At 41.3% G+C, this 23462-nt stretch overlaps 2 protein-coding genes across 3 annotated transcripts in view; one reads left to right on the top strand and one right to left on the bottom strand.

Moving 5' to 3' along the window:
• GTF2E2 (general transcription factor IIE subunit 2) overlaps positions 1–23462 on the top strand; it is a 110907-nt gene that overhangs the window by 17957 nt on the left and 69488 nt on the right. The window lies entirely within an intron of this gene.
• Positions 1020–4548, bottom strand: SMIM18 (small integral membrane protein 18). Its single transcript, XM_074228255.1, has 2 exons — positions 4461–4548; positions 1020–1424 (listed from the first exon to the last, which is right to left on the bottom strand). Exon 2 carries the CDS (start codon positions 1399–1401, stop codon positions 1066–1068), a length of 336 nt encoding a protein of 111 aa, XP_074084356.1. The 5' UTR covers positions 1402–1424; positions 4461–4548; the 3' UTR covers positions 1020–1065.

Below are 23462 nucleotides of genomic sequence, written 5' to 3'. Positions count from 1 at the left end.
GACCTTCCTCTCTATTTCTACGGAGATGAGATGAGGTCCTTGGTAAATTTTGCTCATAACTGCAGTATCTAGGAAGACTGGCCATTCATTAATACATTTTAATTTTTTCTTTTATTTAGATACTGCCTTCATTTTCAAATCTGTTTCTCCCTAGAGCACTTTTATTTATTTCAAACAAAACAAAAAAAAAAAAGGAGAAACAGCAAAATTCACCAATCCATCAGCTGAATTTAATGGCATATATATGTTCAGCACCAGTGGTCAAACCCCTCTGAATGGAAGGGAAGGGAATACATTTCTCCTCTTTTTCTGGCTATCCCTTCATTGCTACTTTGTTTGAAGGCTATTCAATAATGTTGAAGTTATTTGTATTAATATTCTCTAAAGGTCAGATCTTTAAAAATAATTTTAAAAATTGGAAATGTTTTTTTTAAGGAGTAGGAGCAACTATGAGACTTAGTGGGCTCTTGGTGCAATCTGTTTAATTTGGGTCTTTCTTTAATTGCTGAAGGACCTGGGGAAGAGGATAGTACTTAGTGATCTTGTGAATTCCTAGGATATAGGTTAAGGTTCTGTCTATTAGGAGGGCACAGTATGACTGTGCTTCTGCATTCAGGGTTTTAGCTTTGGGCCATGTATTTGCAGCTGAAGAGCCCCCCCCCCCCCCCCCCACCTGGGTCTGATCTCCACAAAGTCTCTTGGGTTTGCTGACCCTCTGGCAACTTATGGCAAAATGGAAGTTTGGGGGAAGACCAGGACAAATGCCACACTGATTGCTCAAAACTGCATTTATAAGGATTTTACCATGGATATATACAGCGAAAGCCACTAAGCCACTCAAAAAAGGAACAACTTTCATTTGCACTATGACATCTTTTTACAAAAGGATAGCTGAAGAATTGATGAAGGCAGGACCCTGCTAAGGCTGGGGTCCCCATCGTACTAGGCTGCATAGATGTAGCCCCGATGGGGGTCAGAACCTCAGGACTCCTCTCTCCTACCCCCCCCCCCCCGTGGAGGTCAGAGGCATTTGTGCCAACATTCTGTCTCAGGTCTGTCTGGCTGCTAAACCACTTCAGTGTCCCGCCTCCTGATGTTGTCCATCATGGTGCGCAGAGGGCTTGGTTCACTTTCCAAGTCACTCATAGTTTTGTCTTTGGCGCAGCAGCAGCAATCAAGCACCTCGTAAACAAAGGCCAACAGCATCAGAGAGACCACTGTAAATATGAATAATAGCATGATGATAAAGCAGGCCGTGTTCCAGTTATCATGGAAAGGGTAAACCTTTTGGACTTGGAAGCCAATGTATTGGTAGGCCGACGTGGTGGTGGGTGGACTGGTGGTGCTGGCAGTCTCATTCCAGAGAGTGGCATTTAGTGTCGCCATGCTTAATGATTCCATTGCTTGTGTTGATCCAAAAGAGGCTGTCAAGATAAAAAAGGAAAAAAAGAAATGTAGAGGACTATCACATATGTGATGCAGAACCTATAGGTGGAGTATGAGTGTCACTGAAAATCCTTGGAAATTGTGAATGGTGTGTATACCCTACACTACACCTCTCTGCCTCTTCAAATAAGTGCTTCAGTGCGGGACTGGAGATGGAGAGTGCTGACTAAGCCACATTCTGGGATTTCTAATGAACTCAAATTTGCAGTCAGTTTGTTTGTGTATACGTGTCTGTATCAATATTCTGGTAGCTATAGACATTATAGTCATCTACAGAATTTAATTGTTAAAGAAAAAACAGTTGAATTAGCAGAGAACAGTGGTAAAGGAACAAGAACCTCTGAAAAACTCACCATTTTAAAAACATTGTGCCTTTGTAAAAAGCTTAGTGAAAATTCCTGTGCCCCTTCCCCCTTGGCTTTCATTCTTGCTGGTTACCTCTTTTCTGTGTCTTTGAGACTCCAATTTTCTCTGTACCCAATACTACTGGGTCAGAGGATCTGGGTTAGGAGGACAGTGATTGAGACAAAAAAAAATAGAAGAAACCAGCAGTCACAATAGCCTTGTGCAAGGACGACTCAAACTTGGTGGTTGCCATCAGGTGAGCCATTAGGCTCTGTGAACAGAGTTCTCCTGGAGTTGGTGTCTAGGTTAGCTGATTGTGATGCTTAGTAAAAACTTCAGGAAGCAACAATTTCAGGGCCCCAGAAGTCTTATTTGTTTCCTTTATTACATTTCTGTTCCCAAGTACTAACTGAAATTTATTGCCGAAAAGAACTTGGGACTTCCTAGGCTTGGAACATCTGGAGTGTCTTCTCAGGGACACTAAAGAGGCCACCTTGAATTGAGGAAGACCCATGTTGTAGACACACCATCCCCAAGATAACTTCCAAATTTGACTTGTACGATACACAGAGGCAGAATGTTTAGTTCTGGTGAATTTGCCTTTACATTATCACTTGAATATCACCCTCTCTCCTCTAACACTGTTTCTCCCTTCCCCCGAAAGTAGGGAAATAGAAAATCTTCTTTTTTGGAATTCAGAGGCATCATCTTATCAACTATGTTTCTTACAGTCAAAACTATGGATTTTCTAGTAGCAATGTATGACTACAAGAGTTGGACTCTAGGGAAGCTGAGCATCGCAGAATCGACACTTGCAAAGTGTGGTGCTGGAGAAGCTGTCCCTTGGACAGCAAGAAGATTCAATCCTTTGGTCACATAAGACAGGTCTCATTGGAAAAGACCCTGACGTTGGGAAAGACTGAAGACAAAAGGAGAAGGGGATGAGATGGATGGATAGTGTCACAGAACACCAGTCTGAATCTGGACAGACCTAAGGAGGTAGTGGAAGAGAGAAGGCCTGGGTGCCAAGGACCCTGGGGCCACCGATAGTTGAACCAGCCAACCTCTGGTCAGGCCTTGTTCTTTCCTCAGGGCCTCTCTCTCTCTTTTTTTAAGGTTTTTGCAAAGCAAACAGGGTTAAGTGGCTTGCCCAAGGCCACACAGCTAGGTAATTATTAAATGTCTGAGACTGGATTTGAACCCAGGTATTCCTGACTCCAAGGCTGGTGCTTTGTCCACTATGCCACCTAGCCGCCCCTCCTCAGGGCCTCTTGACTCCCAGCTCAAAGACCACCTCCACCAAGCCCTTCTAGTGCTTTCCTCTGAGATGACCTCCAGGCTGCCCGAATATCCCTTATAGAGACCCTTGTTTGTAAACATGAGCCTGGGGCATCCTTGAGGGCTGAGCCTGGCTTGGCTTTGCTTTGTTTTCCCCCTACCCTCATCCACTCACCTCTCCCAGCAGGCCCAGCCTGGCCATTGCCAGCCCTCTCTGGTGCTTCCAGCCAGCCCTTGCCCTAGCGCTCACCAACTCCTTCCTCAAGTCCCTTGCTTTCTTTCCCCATTTAGAATATAAGCACCTTGAGGTCAGGAACTCTCTTGCTTGCATGGATTTGTATCCCCAGTGATTAGGATACTGCCTGGCTGAAGTAGGGCCTTGATAAGGTCTTTTTTTTTTAAACTTTTTTTTTTTTAGGTTTTTGCAAGGCAAATGGGGTCAAGTGGCTTGCCCAAGGCTACACAGCCAGGTACTCCTGGCTCCAAAGCTGGTGCTTTATCCACTATGCCACCTAGCGGCCCTGATAAGGTCTTTTCTTTACCCATCTCCCTGTTCCCCATCCCACCCCTTTTACTTTACTAAGAGCTTCATTCTGTAAGACTTGGGCATGGAAGAAGTTATCATTCAGGCCTTGAGGGTCAGCTTGGTGGCACAGAGAATGGAGCATTGGCCTTGAATTCAGGAGAATGGAATCTTGAATCTGGCCTCAAGACACTTGACTCTTACTATCTGTGACACCTTGGGCAAAGTCACTTCACCTTGACTGCCTCATATCCAGGACCATCCCCATTGTCCTCATTCTTATCTGGACTGTCCCAGCTCAATCTGGAGGAAAAAGTGAGCACAGCCCCCATTCAAATCCAATTCAAGTTCTTGTCAATGGCCTCACCTCCCTTATGGTGTGGTCTTCGAGAATAAAAGACAAACATTCAGGCCTTGAGCTTAATTTAGCCTCTTTATTAAATGCTTCCACCTTCCTGTGCTAGCCACTTGTACACAAGAAGATGGCAGAGTCCCTCAAGGATCTTGGGGGAGATATGATGTGTACACAGTTGGATTTGAGAAAGGCAAAGAGGCTATCCTGACCCAGTGCTCTGAGGGCCTTGAGGGGGAGGGGAGACCACTTGGCGGGGGCTTTCAGGGAGGGTTTTATGGAGGGCCTTAGACCCAGCTGTAAGGAAGAGGAGGATTCCCAACAAAATAGACCCGGACTGTCCAAAATGTGGCACCTAAATGAACTACCAGAGCTCTTACTCAGATGGCCAATCAAAATATATTATCTATTGTTTCAATAAAAACTTGTAAAAGTCAGATTGGACAACCTTGAGATAGACTGTGGAGGGAGCATGTGCCCCAAAGACGCCTTAGTCTTCTTGATTGGAATTTGTACCTTGGGGAGAGCCAGCTCCAAACTCTGGGCTAAGACCTTTGGGGGCTTCTGCGAGGAGAGGAGTGTGTTAGTGCTGCTTCTAGATTGGAGGGGGCTGAATCTGAGATGAGGGTCTGTGAGGTCAGAGGAATGTTCTAGTGGAACATCCAGAGAGATGCAGATCCAAAGAAGGGAAACCTGAGGGACTGGGAAGAGAGATAGGCTTTGGGAGTTTGGGCAGCTGGGCAGGGGACATTGGCTGAGTGTGGGGTGCCAATGGGTATAGATCAAGCTGTCCCTGTCTAGGAGGCTGGTGCAAGACACATGAGTGTTCAGAACAATGTTTCATGAGGAAACAAAGTACAGGAGGTGATGTGGGTGGAATTTGGGGAGAGGGGTAGTTGTGCCAGGGAGGGCACTCAAGCCTCGGCTCTTTAATTTTACCTGGAGATGAAACTTCCCAAAATTCCTCCCCAAGTCTGTGCAGCTTCCTTCCCTATTAGTTCTTCAAGGTTTTGTGCCTCTGAAATTGGTTCTTTTTGGAGAATAAGGGAATTAAGGGGTAACTGCCTAAATCTCAAGTGTATCCAAAGCCTCTTTCTACCTGTCTTAATGAACTGGAACTTGAGTTCAAGATTGAGATCACCTGATATCTAAGGAGAACTTAGCACTCTAAAGTGACTTGTGGGGCGGCTAGGTGGCATAGTAGATAAAGCACTGGCCTTGGAGTCAGGAGTAGCTGGGTTCAAATCTGGTCTCAGACACTTAATAATTACCTATCTATGTGGCCTTGGGCAAGCCACTTAACCCCGTTTGCATTGCAAACCGCCCCCCCCCCAAAGTGACTTGCCCAGTTGGGGTCATATGTTAATGTCTGAAGCAGACTATAACTCAGGAAGATTAGCCCAAGGCTATTTAGGAGAGGAGGTACCCCAGTGGTGGTAAAATTATATTTTATTATATTACTGATTAATAGACCTATTTTTGGCCTGGTCAGATAGTTTCCCTCTTGGTTTGAGAGACTGAAAGTAAGTGTGAGCTGCTTTGAGGACCTGGGGAACCCATCATTTACTCTCTTTGTCTCATTCTTCCAGCCCTCCTGTCAGGAAATCACCTGAAAACTTCAGTTTTCAATGAAGTTAACAATTACTAAGTGTCCTGTCCAGAGAGGGTATCCCTAACAAAAATACACTTGAAACCAAATAGGAATTGACTTTGGGACAACCATTTGAGGTCAATTCTAGTTTTGTTCCACCTCCATTAATGCTGGTAATTGAGTTTATTATATTGGTATTTTATCATCAACTACTGTTTGAGATAAATGGGCCTTGGGCTGCTGCTTGGACATATTGGTTACCTAGGCATTTTCATGATAATGGAAGCCTGGTTGTTGGGGAGAAAAATTCTGATGTCCCAGGGTCTGATCTCTGTGGGACCCTGGGCAGTCTGCTTGGCCTTCTCATTTCATTGGGAAGCTTCAGGAAAGGAAGACTCTATCAGAGCTAGAACTAGTGAAATTACTCTTCTCTCCATCTCCCCAAAGGATGGTTGAAAGGCTTGTTTTTCTTTAAAAAAGGTGATTTGAGATTAAGCTACTTTGGACCAAGGCTTAATGAACAGATACTAACCAAACCAGTTCCCAGTGGGCTGTATTTGCCCCTTTGAAAGAGTTTGTGAGGATGACTCTGGTTTCCTAGGAGGGGCAGCCCCACCTGGGTATCTAGGGCCTGCCCTGTGGGAGGACTTGCCTGGAATAGCAGCAGCATTCCCTCTTGGCTCCTGGCATTTTTCAGAGTATCAGGAAAATAGAATCCTGGTAACAATGGAACACACAGAGCATGGCCTCCTTAATGTGAGATCTTTTTGAAAGGAAAACAGACTAGTCCAAAATTAAGAAAAGAGCCTTATTCAGAAGATTCATTTATTTTTCTGCATCATATTTTTCTTTGGAGGGATAGAGTCTGGCCAGCCTAGGATTTTCAGACATATATGTAAGTGATGTATATATCAGACAAATGCATCTCTATACATACAGAAATACATACATACATACATACACCTCCACATATGGACTTATATACAGTGTTGTCTCAAAGACTTATAGCGCAGCTTGAAGCTGTTGGAGGTACCCTGAGGGCTAGGGGAATGGGCATGGGCTTGCCTCAATAGTAATTCCGACCATATTGTAATCTCCCCCCCACCTTCTCTGTAGGCCTATGGGGGGAGTCCTTGACACTTTCCTTCTTCCATTTGAAGTCATGCTTGAGTAATGATTCCCTGTGTTAAACTGTGGGCAGGCTGGCAAGATTTTCTGGAAAGATTTTTCAGAATCTTACACATGTATGTGGGCCTGAGAAATGCATTGTGTGAGATGCTTTTTGTGGTTGCAACACACTTTGTCCTTGGATCCTGGAATATGAATTGTGTTTGTTGGAAAGGGGATGGAGTAATGAGTGGTTTGATTTAATTTTATATTTCTTTCAAGTTGGATTGAAGGAATACCTTATACAATAAGACTTAAAAGATATTTTGGAGAATTGTAATTTGCACCTTTTAAATTTCTTTGATTTTAGAAAATTATAAAGATAAGTTTTGAATCATTTTTAATGAGTGGTAATATTTTAAAACACTTAACTTTGCTCTTCTGGATTAGTTAAAATCTGGCAAAACAGAATTGTGTCCTTAGAATTTTTTCATTTTCATTTCTCCAAATTAAAATTACTTTTAAATACATTTAAATTTCATATTTAATACATTTAAATTTAATATTTAATTCATGATACATTTAAAATAATATTTTAAAAAGTAGTCTTTAAATTTTTTTCAAAACAATTCTTTGATAGCCTTTCTTTCCAGTTTCCTTTTGTGTCTGGGGAATGGGAGAGTCATAGTTAATGGTATAAAGGTTTAAAATCTTTCTAGGATTTAAAAATTTCCTGGAAGAATATTTCCCTGGGGAATAGGAGAGTCACAGTTAATGGTATAAAAGTTTAAAATCTTTCTAGCATTTAAAAATTTCCTGGCAGAATATTTCCCTAATGAGGGCAGAGTCATTCCACAATGACTGGGACAGGCTGACTCTTTAATAGAAAAGAGTTGACTGAACTACCTTTGTGTTTAAGGGTGCTGCCTTAAATTTTTTATCTTTTTAGTTTTTTAGTTATCAAGGATTTTTTTTTTTTTACCTCACATGCCTTTTCCTGCTGGGGAAAAGGAAAAAAAAAACAAAGGTCTAATAACACCAAAAGCTTAGTCAAACAAAACAAATTCCCCAAAATACAAGTCTCATTCTGTGTGGGGATCTGCACCTCTCTGGCATGCAGTGGGTCAAGTGCTCTCTTCATCATGGGTCCTTCTGGATCATGATTGATCAACAGTGTGCATGAGAGTTCATCAATCTGGGAGAATTATGGTTTTTTGCAGTCTTGATAGTGTTACATGGGAATTGTTCTGTTTCTAGTTATTTCCCTCTGCATCTGTCTTTAGAAATCTTCCAGATTCCTCTGAAACCATCTCTTTTGTCCCCTCTTAGAGCACAACCAAGAGTTTTGCCCCTTCCACAAAAAGAGCTTCTGTAAGAGATATCTCTTTGAAAAATAATTGATCCAAGTGGGCAATGCTGCAGGCTTTGGAATCTAAATTAAACTCAGTTGCTGTGTTCTTCATCAGCTGGGCCTGGGGCCAGCTTATCTCTTAGCCACATTTAGGCAGATTTGGGGTGGCAAAAGAAGTCTTTTCCTGGTCTTGATGTTTTGTTCTCCTGTCTATTTAGTGAGAGTTTTTCTTGCTTTATTTGGGGCCTTTTTGGATCCAGTGCATTGATTGTTTTGTGATTGCCAGGGTTGCCTGCTGGGTCCTTTAACATTGTTGGTCTGAACCCTGTCAGAGATCTGAGTTCCAGTTCTAGTCATTTCACTTCTAGTTCATTTTCTAAGCAGTTGAATAACTACCTTTGTTTCTTGAACAGAAAAATAACTGAAAATGCAGCTAATACAATTAGTGCAGTAATGAATGGCATATTTGCACATATTCGAAGCCATACTGTCGGAAGTTCTAATTATGTGAAATATTGCCATTAGTTCCACCTCTGTGGAAATAATTTCAGTATGGATTGGAAGGGATCGATCCATTATTATTTGCACTAATTGAGATCCAAATGTGGATTTACTGGGGAAGGGAAGGCACGGCAATGGTTGGTTCATTTGTTTTATTTTTTAAATACTGTCCTGAAGGTACAGTGTCACTTAAACAAAGATGGTTTTCATGCTCCAATAAAATGGAATTAGAGATTTTCTCAGTTACCATCAGTAATTGGAATCTATCCTCTGATCTGCCACTGCTATTCCCATTTCCCAGCACCTCCGCCCCCATTCCATAAACACTAGTGGCTCCAGCTCCAAATATCAAATTATCTTCTGTTTGGCTCCCAGTGCCTGCCTCACCTGGTCCTTTCCAGCCTTCTCCTGCTCTCCTCCCTTCCATGTACTCTGTGCTTGGGGGACACTAGCCTCTTCCAGCTGGCATGGTCTCCTCCCCTCTTCCTTTGGCCTTCCTCGGCTTCCTTTTGGACTCCACTTAAGTACCACCTTCTGCAAGAGACCTTTCCTCCCTCCCCTAACCCCAACCCCAACCCCCTCCTTGGAGATGGTCCCCCCTCCCGTTTTTCCCTTGACACAGAAGATGTTCCATAATTGTGCCTTCTTAGGTCTTGATTGGTACTGGATGCTGGACATTTCCTTCCAGAACTGACCCTTGTGAAGACCTGTTTTCATTTCAATATATAATTTTCTTTTTATTCTAGATGGGCAGTTTAAGAACAGTTCCAACCATCCCTGCACCCACATAATATGATGGATGTAAAATGATTGACTGGCTCCCTTCCCTCTTCCCTGTTAAAAATATGAATTCTAGATCTTCATTTAATAACATCTGACTTGTATTACAATTACTATTAGAAGCAAAATGATTTTAGTTTAAAAAGTCTGAAGCGTTTATATATTAGTTTACAATATAATGCATCTCTTAACTCTTTTGTCTGTGTCATGCTCAGAGAGGGATTGCATTTTCATATTAATCTTCCTATTTTATTTTTAAAAATTTTCTTCAGGTAGCATACTTTGTTTTTTTCCAGCAGAAGATGATTTGTATAAATCAAACAGTCTTTCAGCAGTGTTTGCTTTTTGTCTAGATTTTTCTTCAAGGAAATCCTTTGTTAGGACAGATAATGCTGCTGAAATGAAATATCTTGCAGAAGGTGAAATTGGGCAGCAGCTGGGAAGCATCAGATGCATTTCGGTTTACTGACCAGGGGCTGGGAGGATTAGATTTCCCATTCCATGGCATGGTCATCAATTTTCTATTAAGGCACAGAGGAGAAGAGAGAACCGGGGCTAGACCGGCAGCCTTTGAAATTTATTTGCAGGAAAAAAAGCTGTCTTTCAGGACTTAAAAATATACATTCTGAAGAAGCTTTAACCGGTTTCTTAATAAAATGTTTTTCAATCATATCTAGTGTTTAATTCCTCTATAATAAAAAGATAAAAACCTACCTGTTCTTGGCGGATGCTGATGGAGCCTTGGTCTGGGCTGTGGGTAATGCAGTCTGGTGCACAGGCAAGATGGAGCTGGGCTGCTATTGGTGGAATGAGAATGCAGCTGACGCTTGCCTTCTTGTTCATTTGCATTTCGCCTTAGTACACTCAAGAGGAAATCATTCACAAACTTAAATGATGCTGTCTGGTATCCCCGGTTTTCTCCCAATTTTTTCTCTTTTTGTTTTGTTTTGTTTTTAATTGTTTAGCTTGAAGGGGGGGTGTGGTTTTTGTCCCCAGAACAAACCTAAAGCCCCAGGCCCTCCCTGCCTTTTAGGGTTTTAGGATTGGCTTTTCATCAAAAGATGAAAAAAAATAAAGGGCTAAATTGATGATTAGATAAGTTTCTCTGACTGCAAAACAGATATTCCCTGAGGCCAGAGGAGCCCGCAGGCTAGGAAAGATGCCAGGATTGGTAAAGCACCCAGACAGACTGAGTGAATCTACAGGTATGTGAAGAAATAAACTGAGCTTGTTTCATCCCTGTGCCTGGCCAAGAGACCTGACTGAAGGAAGACAAGCCTGGCGGGGGCAGGGGGGGGAGCCTGAAGAAAAGCTCTCCCAGACTTTGACCATGGAATCTGGCCAGAAGTGAAAAAAGAAAATCTAAAATCCAAAATATTTACATTCAGACAGAAGAGCAAAGAAAAACTCATCTATTGGCGCTATCCCTTTCTGTTCTGCTCCAGGTGTCCTTTGAAGTTCTCTTGATGGTTGAAAAGGGTCGTTTGTTGTTGTTTTTTAACCAGATTTTTATCAGTTTATCTCCCAGATTTTTCATTTTTCTCATTTTTTAGGTTTTTGCAAGGCAGTGGGGTTAAAGTGACTTGTCCAAGATCACACAGCTAGGCAATTATTAAGTGTCTGAGGTCAAATTGGAACTCAGGTCCTTCTGACTCCAGGGCTGGTGCACCACCTACCTGCCCCTCTCATATATTTTATTCTTTGATCTTTTTAAAATTTTGTACATTACTGCTTTGGTTGTGTGAATTCTATCTTTATATGCAGTTGTTTCAGTTTGTCACAGCAGTTTGGGACCTAGCCAAGGAATGCTACAAGTCTGAGGTCTTCTATTAGGCATGCATTTTTATTTATACCACAGAAGAAAACTAAGGTGGGAGAGAGAAAAGCTGATGGGGAATAAATAGAACATAGGAAGAGTTGTTCCTGGTGTGGTCAGTGTTCTTGGCCTGCTTCCTCATGGCCAGGTCTCCAGCCAGGGCAGCTTAGTATGGTCCCCTCCTTGCTCTGGGCTTTGCAGTAGATCCCTGGAGAAGGTGCAGGGACTGGCATGGGTTTTCTCTTTAGATAAGAAATGATTCTCTTCTCTCCTCCCCTGCCACAACCCCTTCCTCTAATAACCAGCCTGGAGTTTGGGAGTAGTGAGGGATTCCAGAAAGGAGAAAAGCACATCTATCTTTTCTTTCTCACATTGGAAATTTCTACATTTCTAGTTTGCCAAGACCCTGAAATGATTTAGGGCCCTATTTGGTCAGTCCATGTTCCAGGAGCTGGGGATACAAAGAAAGGCAGAAGGCTGGTCTGGTGCACACCCCTTGTTGTCCTTTCCATTCCCTTCTAAAACCCTTTTGTCTTGGGACCACACTTAGTAAACCTATGCTCTCTGAAATACTAAATCCCATGGCCTTGGCATTATCTTGCCTAAATTTTGAGTACTAAATTGTGACACTTTCGTTCATTCTCTTCCTCCTTTGATTGCTTTAAAAAATTTTTAAATTAAATTTCCTTTTTTTAGTCTTGAAATTTTTCAATGTAGAAAGAGCAAATAAAGAGGATTAAATATCAAACTTCTTTTACAAAATGTTTTTATAAAAAAGGGTTTTGAATTTAGGAAGGTTTTAAATTGTTTTGAATTTTTTTATTTTCTCTTGAATATTTTTAGATATTTGAATAATGCTTCCCCCCCCTTTCTTTCAGAATTCTCTTTCTGTATAATTAATTAATTTTGTTAAACCAAATACTTAAGTTTCATTCTGAAAACATGTTTTATTCTGCCTTCCCTGGTGTCAGATTCAAACAGTGTGATTGGGAGATATTAACAGAAAAATAATTAAAAATACACTACAGCACAGGTAATGCTAGTTTGTGGTTTTCCTCAATAGGGCCTGAAGCAATCTTTGTGATCATTGGTCATTGCATGAATCAGAGTTCAGAAGTCTTTGAGAAGTGTTTTCCTTTATTTACATTATTATGTTTGCAGTATAAATTATTCTCCTGTTTCTGTTCATGGGAGACTGCTCAATGGCAGAGTGGGGTATAAAGGATTAAAAAGTGGGGAGCAAGGGACGGCTAGGTGGCATAGTGGATAAAGCACCAGCCCTGGAGTCAGGAGTACCTGGGTTCAAATCTGATCTCAGACACTTAATAATTACCTAGCTGTGTGATCTCGGGCAAGTCACTTAACTCTGTTTGCCTTGCAAAAAAAAAAGTGGGGGGCACCAAGTTAAGAAATAATTAAGAAATCGAGAGTACAATAAGTGTATTTTTTTAGAAAGATTTTATTTATTTTCAATTTTACAATTTTTTCCCTTATTCTTGCTTCCCTCCCCCACGCCCCACAGAAAGCAGTCTGTTAGTCTTTACGTTGTTTCCATGGTATACATTGATCTGAGTTGAATGTGATGACAGAGAAATCTTATCCTTAAGGAAGAAACAAAGTATAAGAGATAACAAAATTACATAAGAAGAGAACAATTCCCCCCCCCCCCCAAATTGAAGGTAATAGTACTTGGTCTTTGTTCAAACTCCACAGTTCTTTCTCTGGATACAGATGGTATTCTCCGTCCCAGATACCCCGAAATTGTCCATGATTGTTGCCCTGATGGAATGAGCAAGTCCATCAGGATTGATCATCACCCCCATGTTGCTGTTAGAATATACAATGTGTTTCTGGTTCTGCTCATCTCACTCAGCATAGGTTCATGCAAATCCCTTCAGGCTTCCCTGAATTTCCATTCCCTCCTGGTTTCTAATAGAACAATAGTGTTCCATGACATACACATATCGCAGTTTGTTAAGCCATTTCCTCAATTGAAGGACATTCACTTAATTTCCAATTTTTTTGTCATGACAAACGGGGTTGCTGTGAATATTTTTGTACAAATGATGTTTTTACCCTTTTTCATGATCTCTTCAGGGTATAGATCCAGTAGTGGTATTGCTGGATCAAAGGGTATGCACACTTTTGTTGCCCTTTGGGTGTAATTCCAAATTGCTTTCCAGAAAGGTTGGATGAGTTCACAGCTCCACCAACAATTTATTAGTGTCCCAGATTTCCCACATCCCTTCCAACATTGATCATTGTCCTTTCTGGTCATATTGGCCAGTCTGAGAGATGTGAGATCTCAGAGAGGCTAGTAAATGTATTTTTAAGTTGGTATTATAGCATTTATTAAAATAATGCTTTGGGGGTTGAAATAGCAAAGAATCAAAGAATTAAAATTCAAACTATGTAAAATCCCAACCAAAACCCAAGTGTATCTAATGTATTCATTCAGTGGGTAACGAAAAACCCAACCAAGAAAGACAGTATAATAAAGTACACAGTAATTGTTTTTTTGACATCAACACATCTACAAAAATGAGCCTCCTGGTTCTAGGGAAAGGACTAAGGGAAAAAAAATTTCACCTTCAACCTTCTTGAAGTTGGACCAGAGGAGAGTTGGGGGAGCTGAGTCTGTGGGCCAAGGGCAGAAAGATGGAAGCCCAGACCAGAAGCAGTCTGGTGGCAGCTGGAGTGTGCCTTGGTCTCACTCTGACCCCAAACCAAAACCAGTAGCCTTTGGGACTTGGCCGACCTTTCTGAGCCATGCTTCTCTGCTGCCTAGAGGCTACCTGCAATAGGTATTGCCCAGACCCCAAGCAATAAAAAGTAATCTACAAAGAAGACTTTCTAGCCTTTCCATAAGAGCACAGAGACTATAGCCTTGGTACAGTTAGAAGATACAGATGATAAAAAAAAAAAAAAATTATGGGATGTGGGATGACTTAGTCACAAACCTAAAAGAGGAGATTGACTCCAAGAAAATGCCTGTTGTGCCACAAGGTCTGCTAGTCATTCCTGGAAGAAATGAAGCCAAGATAAAAATACATCAAAAAAAAGAAAATGAGAGCTCTAGAGGGAAGAAGAATGGGAAGAAGAATTTATAACAATCTTGGAAGTAAAAAAATCTTACTCGAAGATTAGATAGAATCAGCCAAGAAGTATTAGAACAAAATTGAAAGTCTGAAAAAATGACAGAAAAATTAAAGTCTCTCTCATGAAAAAATCTTACCTGGAAAAAAGAATAAGGAGAGATCATCTAAGAATCTCTATTCTACCTGAAAGCTGTAAGTGTAAATAATATCCAATAAACTATAATTAAACTAATACAACATAGAGCAGAGTAAAAACAGAAGGAATCCACTGCTCTCTTCCTGAATGAACCCCCCCCAAATGGAAATTTCTGGGAATTTCAGAGTCAAAATCTAGAATTTCTAGCTTGTGATTGGAGATTGATTTTCCTTAAAAGGCAAAAATCTTTCAGTGACTTGAATGGCTTCTGCTTCCTACAGTTTCCCAGTGGTCACCTAAGGGCTGTAGGATCACATTCATCACATGGAGTTGGGGCCTTCTGACTTGGTGGATTCCAAAGACCCCTCAATTAACATCATTTTGAAAGGCGGGGGCTGACACCTTTTGCTGGTGACATTCAGGCACCTGGTTTCATCCCATTATCCAGCCTTTGCTAAGGTGGGGCTGATGTTAAGGCAGAGAAAAAAGACCACAGTCATAGTCATACCAGTAGCTAGAGTGAGCAGCCAGTCTTAATGTCTAGTAGGGTCCTCAAGGACCCTCCAGGTAAGGCAGAGGGTGTGGAAGGGAGTGGTTCTAGGCCAAATATCTTAAATAGATGAGGGACAGAAATTCTCTGGGGATGAAAAAAGGAGGAAGGAAGTGGGGTTGATTGTTTCCTTCAGTCAGGATTTGTAAGATCAGAGCAGCATGGAAAGGGGGGGATGGGCAGTGGGCTCCACGGGAGCCTCCCTTGGATCTTGCTCAATTGGCCAAAGGAGCTTTTTACTGGGAGTCAAAATAGTCAAAATACTCTGAAGGTTGGGAGTGGGAAAGGAGGCTGGAGCCTGAGGGAGGAATAAAGAACTAGAAAGGGTAAAAATCCTCTGATTAGGTTAGAGGAAGAGAGGTGGTCCAACCCAGTATGTGCTTAAGAACTGCTTCCTGACTCAAACACACCCTTTATTGTAAAGAGGAAAAGGGGCAAAGGATTGGAGGAAGAGTGTCAGAGAGTGGGGTGAGCTCAGCTATACTACCTGGGAGAGTAAGTCACCCTCTCTGTCTACTCCTTATCCTTAGCTCTTGTTTATCTGGCTTTTCCCTTTTTCCCCTTATCTCCCCAGCCCCTCTTATTCTGGTTCTTTCCCGTCCTCTCTGCCACCTTCTGTTCTGAGAGTTTCTGGTGGGGGACTCAGCCCATTGTTCTCAAGCACAATCAGCCAGGCTTGAGCTGCATGTTTCAGTGTGCAGGGAGCAGGTTCCCCTGGCCAAGGGGTTTTTGGAAGACCCAGGGTGGGTTCACGGCACATTCAGAATCTCAAACAGGAGTGAAATCCAAGTAGCCCAGGAAGGTGGGACCAAGGCAGTTAGGCTTCAGGAAACCTGCTCCCAGTCTGACATCCTTTATTAGCATGTACAACTCCCAGGGTTTTTTTTTGGTTTGTTTGTTTTGGTTTTTTTATGTTTTTGCAAGGCAAATGGGGTTAAGTTGCTTGCCCAAGGCCACACAGCTAGGTAATTAATAAGTGTCTGAGATCAAATTTGAACTCAGGTCCTCCTGACTCCAAGGCTAGTGAAAAGAATTGTTTTTTTTAGGTTTTTGCTTTATCCACTATGCCACCTAGCCGCCCCCAAGGGTTTGTTTTTTTTAACAAACAAAATCCACATAGCTGGAATTAGAAGGGAAATTTATCAAGTTTCACTAAGGTTTCATTTTCATGTTATAAAAGGTACTTACTCAAGCTTATAAGAATAAGAGCCATTCCCTAATTGAGAAAAAGTCCAGAGGATATGAATAGGTAGTTTAAAAATTATTTTTTTAAACATTAAGGATTCAAATTTTCTCCCTTTAGACCTTCCAATGACCCTTAAGAAGGCTTGTGTAAAGTTGTGTAAAGCATTTCCATATTAGTCATGTTGCAAAAAAAAAAAATGAAGAGGTGGTTTTCAAACATTGGAAGGTCTCAACGGCCATATTTAAAAATGTAAATTACTAATAATCAAAGACTTAAAAAATTAAAGCAACTCAGGGTTCTACCTTATACCCATTTGTCTGGCAAAATTCAAAAAGATCATTAAAATAACCATTGTTAGAAGGGTGGCAGAAAACTAGATGATTGATGCACTTTGGAATTGTAAATTAGTTAATTTATGCCAATAAAGTCACTAAAGCATGCATCCTTCCATTTTCCAAGACCATGACATCAGAGAGGTGATGCCATGAGAAGCACATGAATTGTATTTGAGTAAGGGAGGCTGTTCTAAGTCACCAGCCTCACTTTCTCCTCCAGAGCCATCTGGGTCCAGTGGTCAGATAGGGATCAGGATGTCTGGAGTTGGTCCTAGATGTGAGACAATCAGAGTTAAGTAACTTGCCCAAGGTCACACAGCTAGTAAGTGTCAGAGGTTGGATTCAAACTCCCATCTTCCAGATTCAAAGCCAGTGCTTTATCCATTGTGCCACTGCTTAGCCTTATGTATTCCAAAAACATCAAAAAAAGAGGACAGGTCTCATAATTACAAAAATATCGCTAGCAGCTGTTTTCGAATCAGCAAAGAACAAGGAATTAAGAAGATGGTATCTATCAATTTGGAAAGAATGGAATGGAGTATTAATGTGGTATAATGACAAAAAAAGTTTTTCTTTTTTTTTTTTTAATTTTAATTTTTTTTAAGACAATGGGCTTATGTGACTTTCCCAAGTCCCACAGTTAGGCAATTAAGTGTCTGAGGTCAACTTTGAACTCAGGTCCTCCTGACTCCAAGGCTAGTGAAAAGGAGAATTTTTTTTTTTTTAGGTTTTTGCAAGGCAAATGGGGTTAAGTGGCTTGCCCAAGGCCACACAGCTAGGTCATTATTACTGAGACCAGATTTGAACCCAGGTACTTCTGACTCCAGGGCCGGTGCTTTATCCACTGTGCCACCTAGCTGCCCTGAAAAAGAGAATTTCAAAAGAAAGCTGGAAAGATTTGTATAAACTAAGCAGAACCAGAAGAGTTTCTACATAAATACAGCATTGTAAAGACTACCCACTTCCAAAGTCTTTAGAATTCTAATCAATACTAGGATAAACCATGACTTTTCAAGACCAGTGATAAAACCTATTGTCAGTCTCTTCACAGAGAAGGTGTAGAACGAGGTCTACGTTTTGGACAGTCAGTAGGAATTTGTTTCATTTGACTGGGCATCTTTGTTACAACAAAGGGATAAAGTGCTGCTTTAAATATTTTCTTATGGATCTATATGAGTCCATATGGATTCTAGTATAAGTACAATTTATCAACTATATTTAACATAAAGAAAACATGTTCCAGATGAGAAATGTACATTAGAACAACTAAAAGCTTTTTGGTCATATCCTTTGACCACTTATGTGTTGTAGGAAATGGCTTTTGGTTCCAGTTCTGTTAGTTGACTACATGTCTCGATACGAAAGCTTTTTCAGAGATGTTTGATACAAAGATTTTTTTTCTGAGTTCATTGCTTTCCTTATCCTAGATGCATTAAATTTGTTTATACAAAACCTTTTCAGTTTCATGTAATCAAAATTATTTTACCTTTAGTTATTGACTTTATTACCTGTTTGGCCACAAATCTCTTCTCTACTTATAACTGTAAAGAGGTCTGTGCTTTGCTTCTGACTTTATTTCATAGGAACAACTGTGGGCAGAGTTCTCAGCAGAACTGCAAAGTATTCACACCACATGAAGGGATTCTCCAAATCAATGACAATAAGAGAAATACAAATCAAAGTAATCCTAAAGTTTCACCTCAGACCCAGGAAATTGGAAAGGATGACATTAGAGGGGTATAGTCTGTGCTGGAGAAAAAGGCACATTAATGCACTGTTTTAGATCCGTGACCACTTGAGGATGCAGTGTGGAATTATGTAAATTAAATGGTTTCTATGTCTACTGCTGAGAGGTGGCTGGTATTTGCTAAAAAGAAAGACTCCGTGTACACCAAAATATTTATACCTTCACTATTTTAAAAAATTTATTTATTTTGAATTTTACAATTTTCCCCTTAATCTTGCTTCCCTCCCCCTCCCCCCCACAGAAGGCAGTCTGTTAGTCTTTACATTGTTTCCATGGTGTACATTGATCTAAGTTGAATGTGATGAGAGAGAAATCATATCCTTAAGGAAGAAAAATAAAGTATAAGAGATAGCAGAATTACATAGTAAGATAATTTTTTTTAAAGGTAATAGTCTCTGGTCTTTGTTCAAACTCCACAATTCTTTCTCTGGAAACAGATGGTATTCTCCATTGCAGACATCCCAAATTGTCCTGGATTGTTGGCATTGATAGAATGAACAAGTCCATCAAGGTTGATCATCACGCCCATGTTGCTGTTAGGGTGTAAAATGTTTTCTTTTTTTTTTCTTTTTTTCTTTTTTCTTTTTATTAAAGATATTATTTGAGTTTTACAATTTTCTCCCCAGTCTTACTTCCCTACCCCCCCCCGAAAGCAATCTGTCAGTCTTTACTTTGTTTTCATGTTGTACATTGATCCAAATTGAGTGTGATGGGGCGGCTAGGTGGCACAGTGAATAGAGCACCAGCCTTGGAGTCAGGAGTACCTGGGTTCAAATCTGACCTCAGACACTTAATAATTACCTAGCCGTGTGGCCTTGGGCAAGCCACTTAACTCCATTGCCTTGAAAAATCTAAAAAAAAGCCAACCAAATTGAGTGTGATGAGAGAGAAATCATATCCTTAAGGAAGAGACAAAAAAGTCTAATAGATAAGAAGATCTAACAGTAAGGTATCTGCTTTTTTCCCTAAATTAAAGGGAACAGTCCTTGAACTTTATTCAAACCCCACAGCTCCTTATCTAGATACAGATGGCACTCTCCTTTGCAGACAGCCCAAAATTGTTCCTGATTGTTGCACTGATGGAATGAGCGAGTCCTTCAAGGTTGAACATCACCCCCATGTTGCTGTTAGGGTAAACAGTGTTTTTCTGGTTCTGCTCATCTTGCTCAGCATCAGTTCATGCAAATCCCTCCAGGCTTCCCTGAAATCCTGTCCCTCCTGGTTTCTAATAGAACAATAGTGTTCCATGACATACATATACCACAGTTTGCTAAGCCATTCCCCAACTGAAGGACATTCACTCAATTTCCAATTCTTTGCTACCACAAACAGGGCTGCTATGAATATTTTTGTACAGCTGATGTTTTTACCCTTTTTCATGATTTCTTCAGGGTATAGACCCAGTAGTGGTATTACTGGATCAAAGGGTATGTGCATTTTTGTTGCCCTTTGGGTGTAATTCCAAATTGCTCTCCAGAAAGATTGGATGAATTCACGGCTCCACCAATAATGTATTAGTGTACCAGATTTCCCACATCTCTTCCAACATTGAGCATTGTCCTTTCTGGTTATATTGGTCAGTCTGAGAGGTTGTGAGGTGGTAACTTAGAGATGCTTTAATTTGCATTTCTCTAATAAGTAGTGATTTAGAGCAATTTTTCATATGACTTATGGATTGCTTTGATTTCCTCAGTTGTAAATTGCCTTTGCATATCCTTTGACCATTTGTTAGTTGGGGAATGGCTTGTAATTTTTTTTGCCTCCTTTTTTATTTTTATTTTTTTAATTTTAATTTTCTTATTTTGTACAAATAATGCTTTTTTATACATTACTAAAATGTTCTTGTTTAAGAGTAAACATAATACCCCCTCCTCCCAAGAAAATATAGACCTGCATAAATGATAAAGGGGAGAGAAAAAAATTAAAATAATAATATAATAATAATAATAATAGTAGGTATGGCCAGGTGGCGCAGTGGACAGATCACCGGCCCTGGACCCAGGAGCACCCAAGCCCATATCCGGCCCCAGACACCCAGCAGTCACCCAGCTGTGTGACCCCATGCAAGCTATGCAAGGCACCCTAACCCCATTGCCCTACAACCCCCCCAAAAAAAAGACCCAAAATCAAATCAAATAGTAATAATAGTAGGGGCAGCTGGGTGGCAGAGAGATCACTGGCCCTTGAGCCAGGAGCACCCAGGTCCAAATTGGGCCTCAGACACCCAACAATCACCCAGCTGTGCGGCCCCAGGCAGGCCACCCAGTCCCATTTGCCCTGCAACAACCACCAGAAAATAATAATAATAAAAAATGTGTTTCAGTCTGTGTTCCACACCATCAGCTCTGTCGCAGGTGGATCATATTCTTTAGGATAAGTCCATCACAAAAGTTACTTCCCTATTTTTCCACCATTGCCATTGCTGATCGCAACTCCCTGCATTCATACTTCTCTACTACCTTGAACTATATTTTCTCTCTCCTTTCACTCTGTCCCTGCTGTAGGGTAGTTGAGTGGCACAGCAGAAAGATCCCCAGCCCTGAGGCCAAGAGGCCCTGAACCCACATACCACCCCTTACCCAGCATCTACCCGGCTCTATGGTCCTGGACAGGCCTTCCAATCCCAACCACTTGCAAGAAGTAAAAAAGAAAATGTGTTATATCTAACCATTCTCCCCCCATGGTCCATCCTCTCCTCCATCACTCACATCCCCCCCATCCCCCCTTCTTCTTACTCCAGATGCCTATACCCCATTGAGTATATATGCTATTTCCTCTTCAAGCCACCTCTGATGAGAGCAAAGATTCCCTCATTCCCCCTTGCCTTCCCCCCTTCCATATCATTGCAATAGCTCATTGTAATAAAGAAAAATCTTATTATATAAAATATTTTAGCCTATTCCTCTTCTCCTTTTTCTTTCTCCCATTACATTTCCCTTTTATCTATTGACTCCATTTTTTTACCACAATATTATCTTCAAATTTAGTTTTCTCCTGTGCTTCGTCTATAAAAGTTCCTTCTACCTGCTCTATTAAATGAGAAGGTTCATATGAGTATTATCAGTGTCATTTTTCTATACAGGAATACATGTAGTTCATCATCGTTAAGTCCCTCATATTTTCCTCTTCTCCACTCTCTATGCTTTGCCTGAGTTCTGTATTTGAAGATGAAACCTTCTGTTCAGCTCTGGCCATTCCAGCAGGAACATTTGAAATTCCCCTGGTTCATTGAAAGTCCATCTTTTTCCCTGGAAGAGGACATTCAGTTTTGCTGGGTAGTTGATTCTCGATTGCATTCTAAGCTCTTTTGCCTTCTGGTATATTATATTCCAAACCCTACGAGCTTTTAATGTAGCTGCTGCTAAGTCCTGTGAGATCCTGATTGCAGCTCCATGGTATTTGAATTGTGTCCTTTTGGCTGCTTGTAATATTTTCTCTTTGACTTGGGAGTTCTGGAACTTGGCCATAATATTCCTAGGGGTTGGTTTTTTGGGGTCTCTTTCTCAGGGGGATCGGTGGATTCTCTCCATTTCTATTTTGCCCTCTGCTTCTAGGATATCTGAGCTTTCTCATTCCTTTTTCCATCTGGCCAATTCTGCTTTTTAAAACATTCTTCTCCTCAATTTTTTGAGCTGTTTTATCCATTTGACTTATGCTGATTTTTAGCATGTTATTTTCTTCAGCATTTTGTTTGGATCTCCTTACCTAAGCTGCTGACTTCCTTTTCATGTTTTTCCTGCATCTCTCTCATTTCTTTTCCCAGTTTTTATTCCAACTCCCTCATTTGATTTTCAAAGTCTTTTTTGAGCTCTGTCATAGCCTGAGCCCAATTTCTGTTTTTCTTGGAGTCTTTAGATGTAGGAGCTTGTGCTTCCTCATCTTCAGACTGAGTATTTTGATCCTTCTTGGGCTCATTTGCAAAATATTTCTCAATAGTCTTCCTTTTGTTTCTTTGCTTGCTCATTTTCCCAGCCTGGGTCTGGTTTGGGGTGCTTCCTGAGCTTTTGGGACACCCCCATAAGGATCTCAGTGTGTGAGGCTCTGCCCTCCCTCCTAGTCTGTGAATGACCCTAAGTGCCCCCCTCTGCCATGGGGCTGAGGTGGGGGGGGGCTGCTGTTCTATGGGGGGGGCTAGACTACGATCAGGATCTGAATGTGGTCAGAGCCCCAGAGTCCTGTTCCAGGGGCAGAGGACAGAGCTCCACAGTCTCTCTTTACTCCCCTCCCTAGGTTCAATGGGCTCATGCCCTGGGGACTCCTGCTTACTGGCTCCTCCTGCTTCTGTTCCTGGATCTGGCCATGCTGTTTGCTGTGTGCCCTGAGGGCTGGGCTTCACATGCTCTCTCTGGCAGAGGTCCCCCACTGTTCCCTCAAGTTGTGCCTGGTGCTCCCTGGGGCGTTGGTCAGGAAACTCCCCCGCTGCTGTGAGCCACGGCTCTGAGGGCCCAGGGGCTGCTTCTGGGAGGCTGAAGTTCCTTTGCTCTGGTGGGCCACTCCTGTGATGGGCCACCTTCTGATCCCATGGAGCTGAGCCTTTCTGCTCTTTTCCCGTTACCTTGGGTTAGAGAACTGCTTCACTGTGTCTCTCTGTGGGTTCTGTCTCTCGAAAATTTAGTTAGAGTCCTTAGCTTATAAGTTTTGCTCCAGAGTAACTGAGAGAAGGTCCTCTCCTGTCTCCATCTTGGCTCTGCCCCCTTGTAGTTTTGTTTTGTTTTTTTAGTTTTTGCAAGGCAGTGGGGTCAAGTGGCTTGCCCAAGGCCACACAGCTAGGTAATTAAGTGTCTGAGGCCGGATTTGAACTCGGGTACTCCTGACTCCAAGGCCAGTGCTCTATCCACTGCGCCACCTAGTTGCCCCCCTTGTAGATTTTTAAAAAAAAACAAGCCATTTCCCAATTGACAAATGGTCAAATAATATAGCTTCCCTTTTAATAAGAACAAAAAGGACTGCTAACAAGGTCCAGGCTCACTGGTTGGTGAATGAATGGCTGGACAATTAGTGGTCTGTGAATAATGAATATTCCTGTGTGGTTAGAAATGAAGATAAGAGAATGGTGGAAAGACTTGTATGAACTGAAGGACTAGCAAATCATGTACTCAGTAACTACAGTGGAAATGAAAAGTAGAACCATTATATCCTAATAGAATAAGCTTGACTTCCTAGAAGAAATACAAAGAAGTGCCCCAACTCTTTCTCACAGTGTGAAATCCACATAGGATGTTGCAAATAATGCCAGATTTTTTTCAATGTATTGAAAATTTAGTTTTGCTGAGTTTTTTTTCTATTTCTCTTTTAAAAAAAGCTTTGTTTTCAAGAATGA

Source organism: Macrotis lagotis, chromosome 3 (assembly GCF_037893015.1).
Source record: "Macrotis lagotis isolate mMagLag1 chromosome 3, bilby.v1.9.chrom.fasta, whole genome shotgun sequence".
Taxonomy (NCBI): domain Eukaryota; kingdom Metazoa; phylum Chordata; class Mammalia; order Peramelemorphia; family Peramelidae; genus Macrotis; species Macrotis lagotis.
The sequence above is the reverse complement of the archived record's forward strand: the minus strand, read 5'-3'. Positions and strand labels throughout refer to the sequence as shown.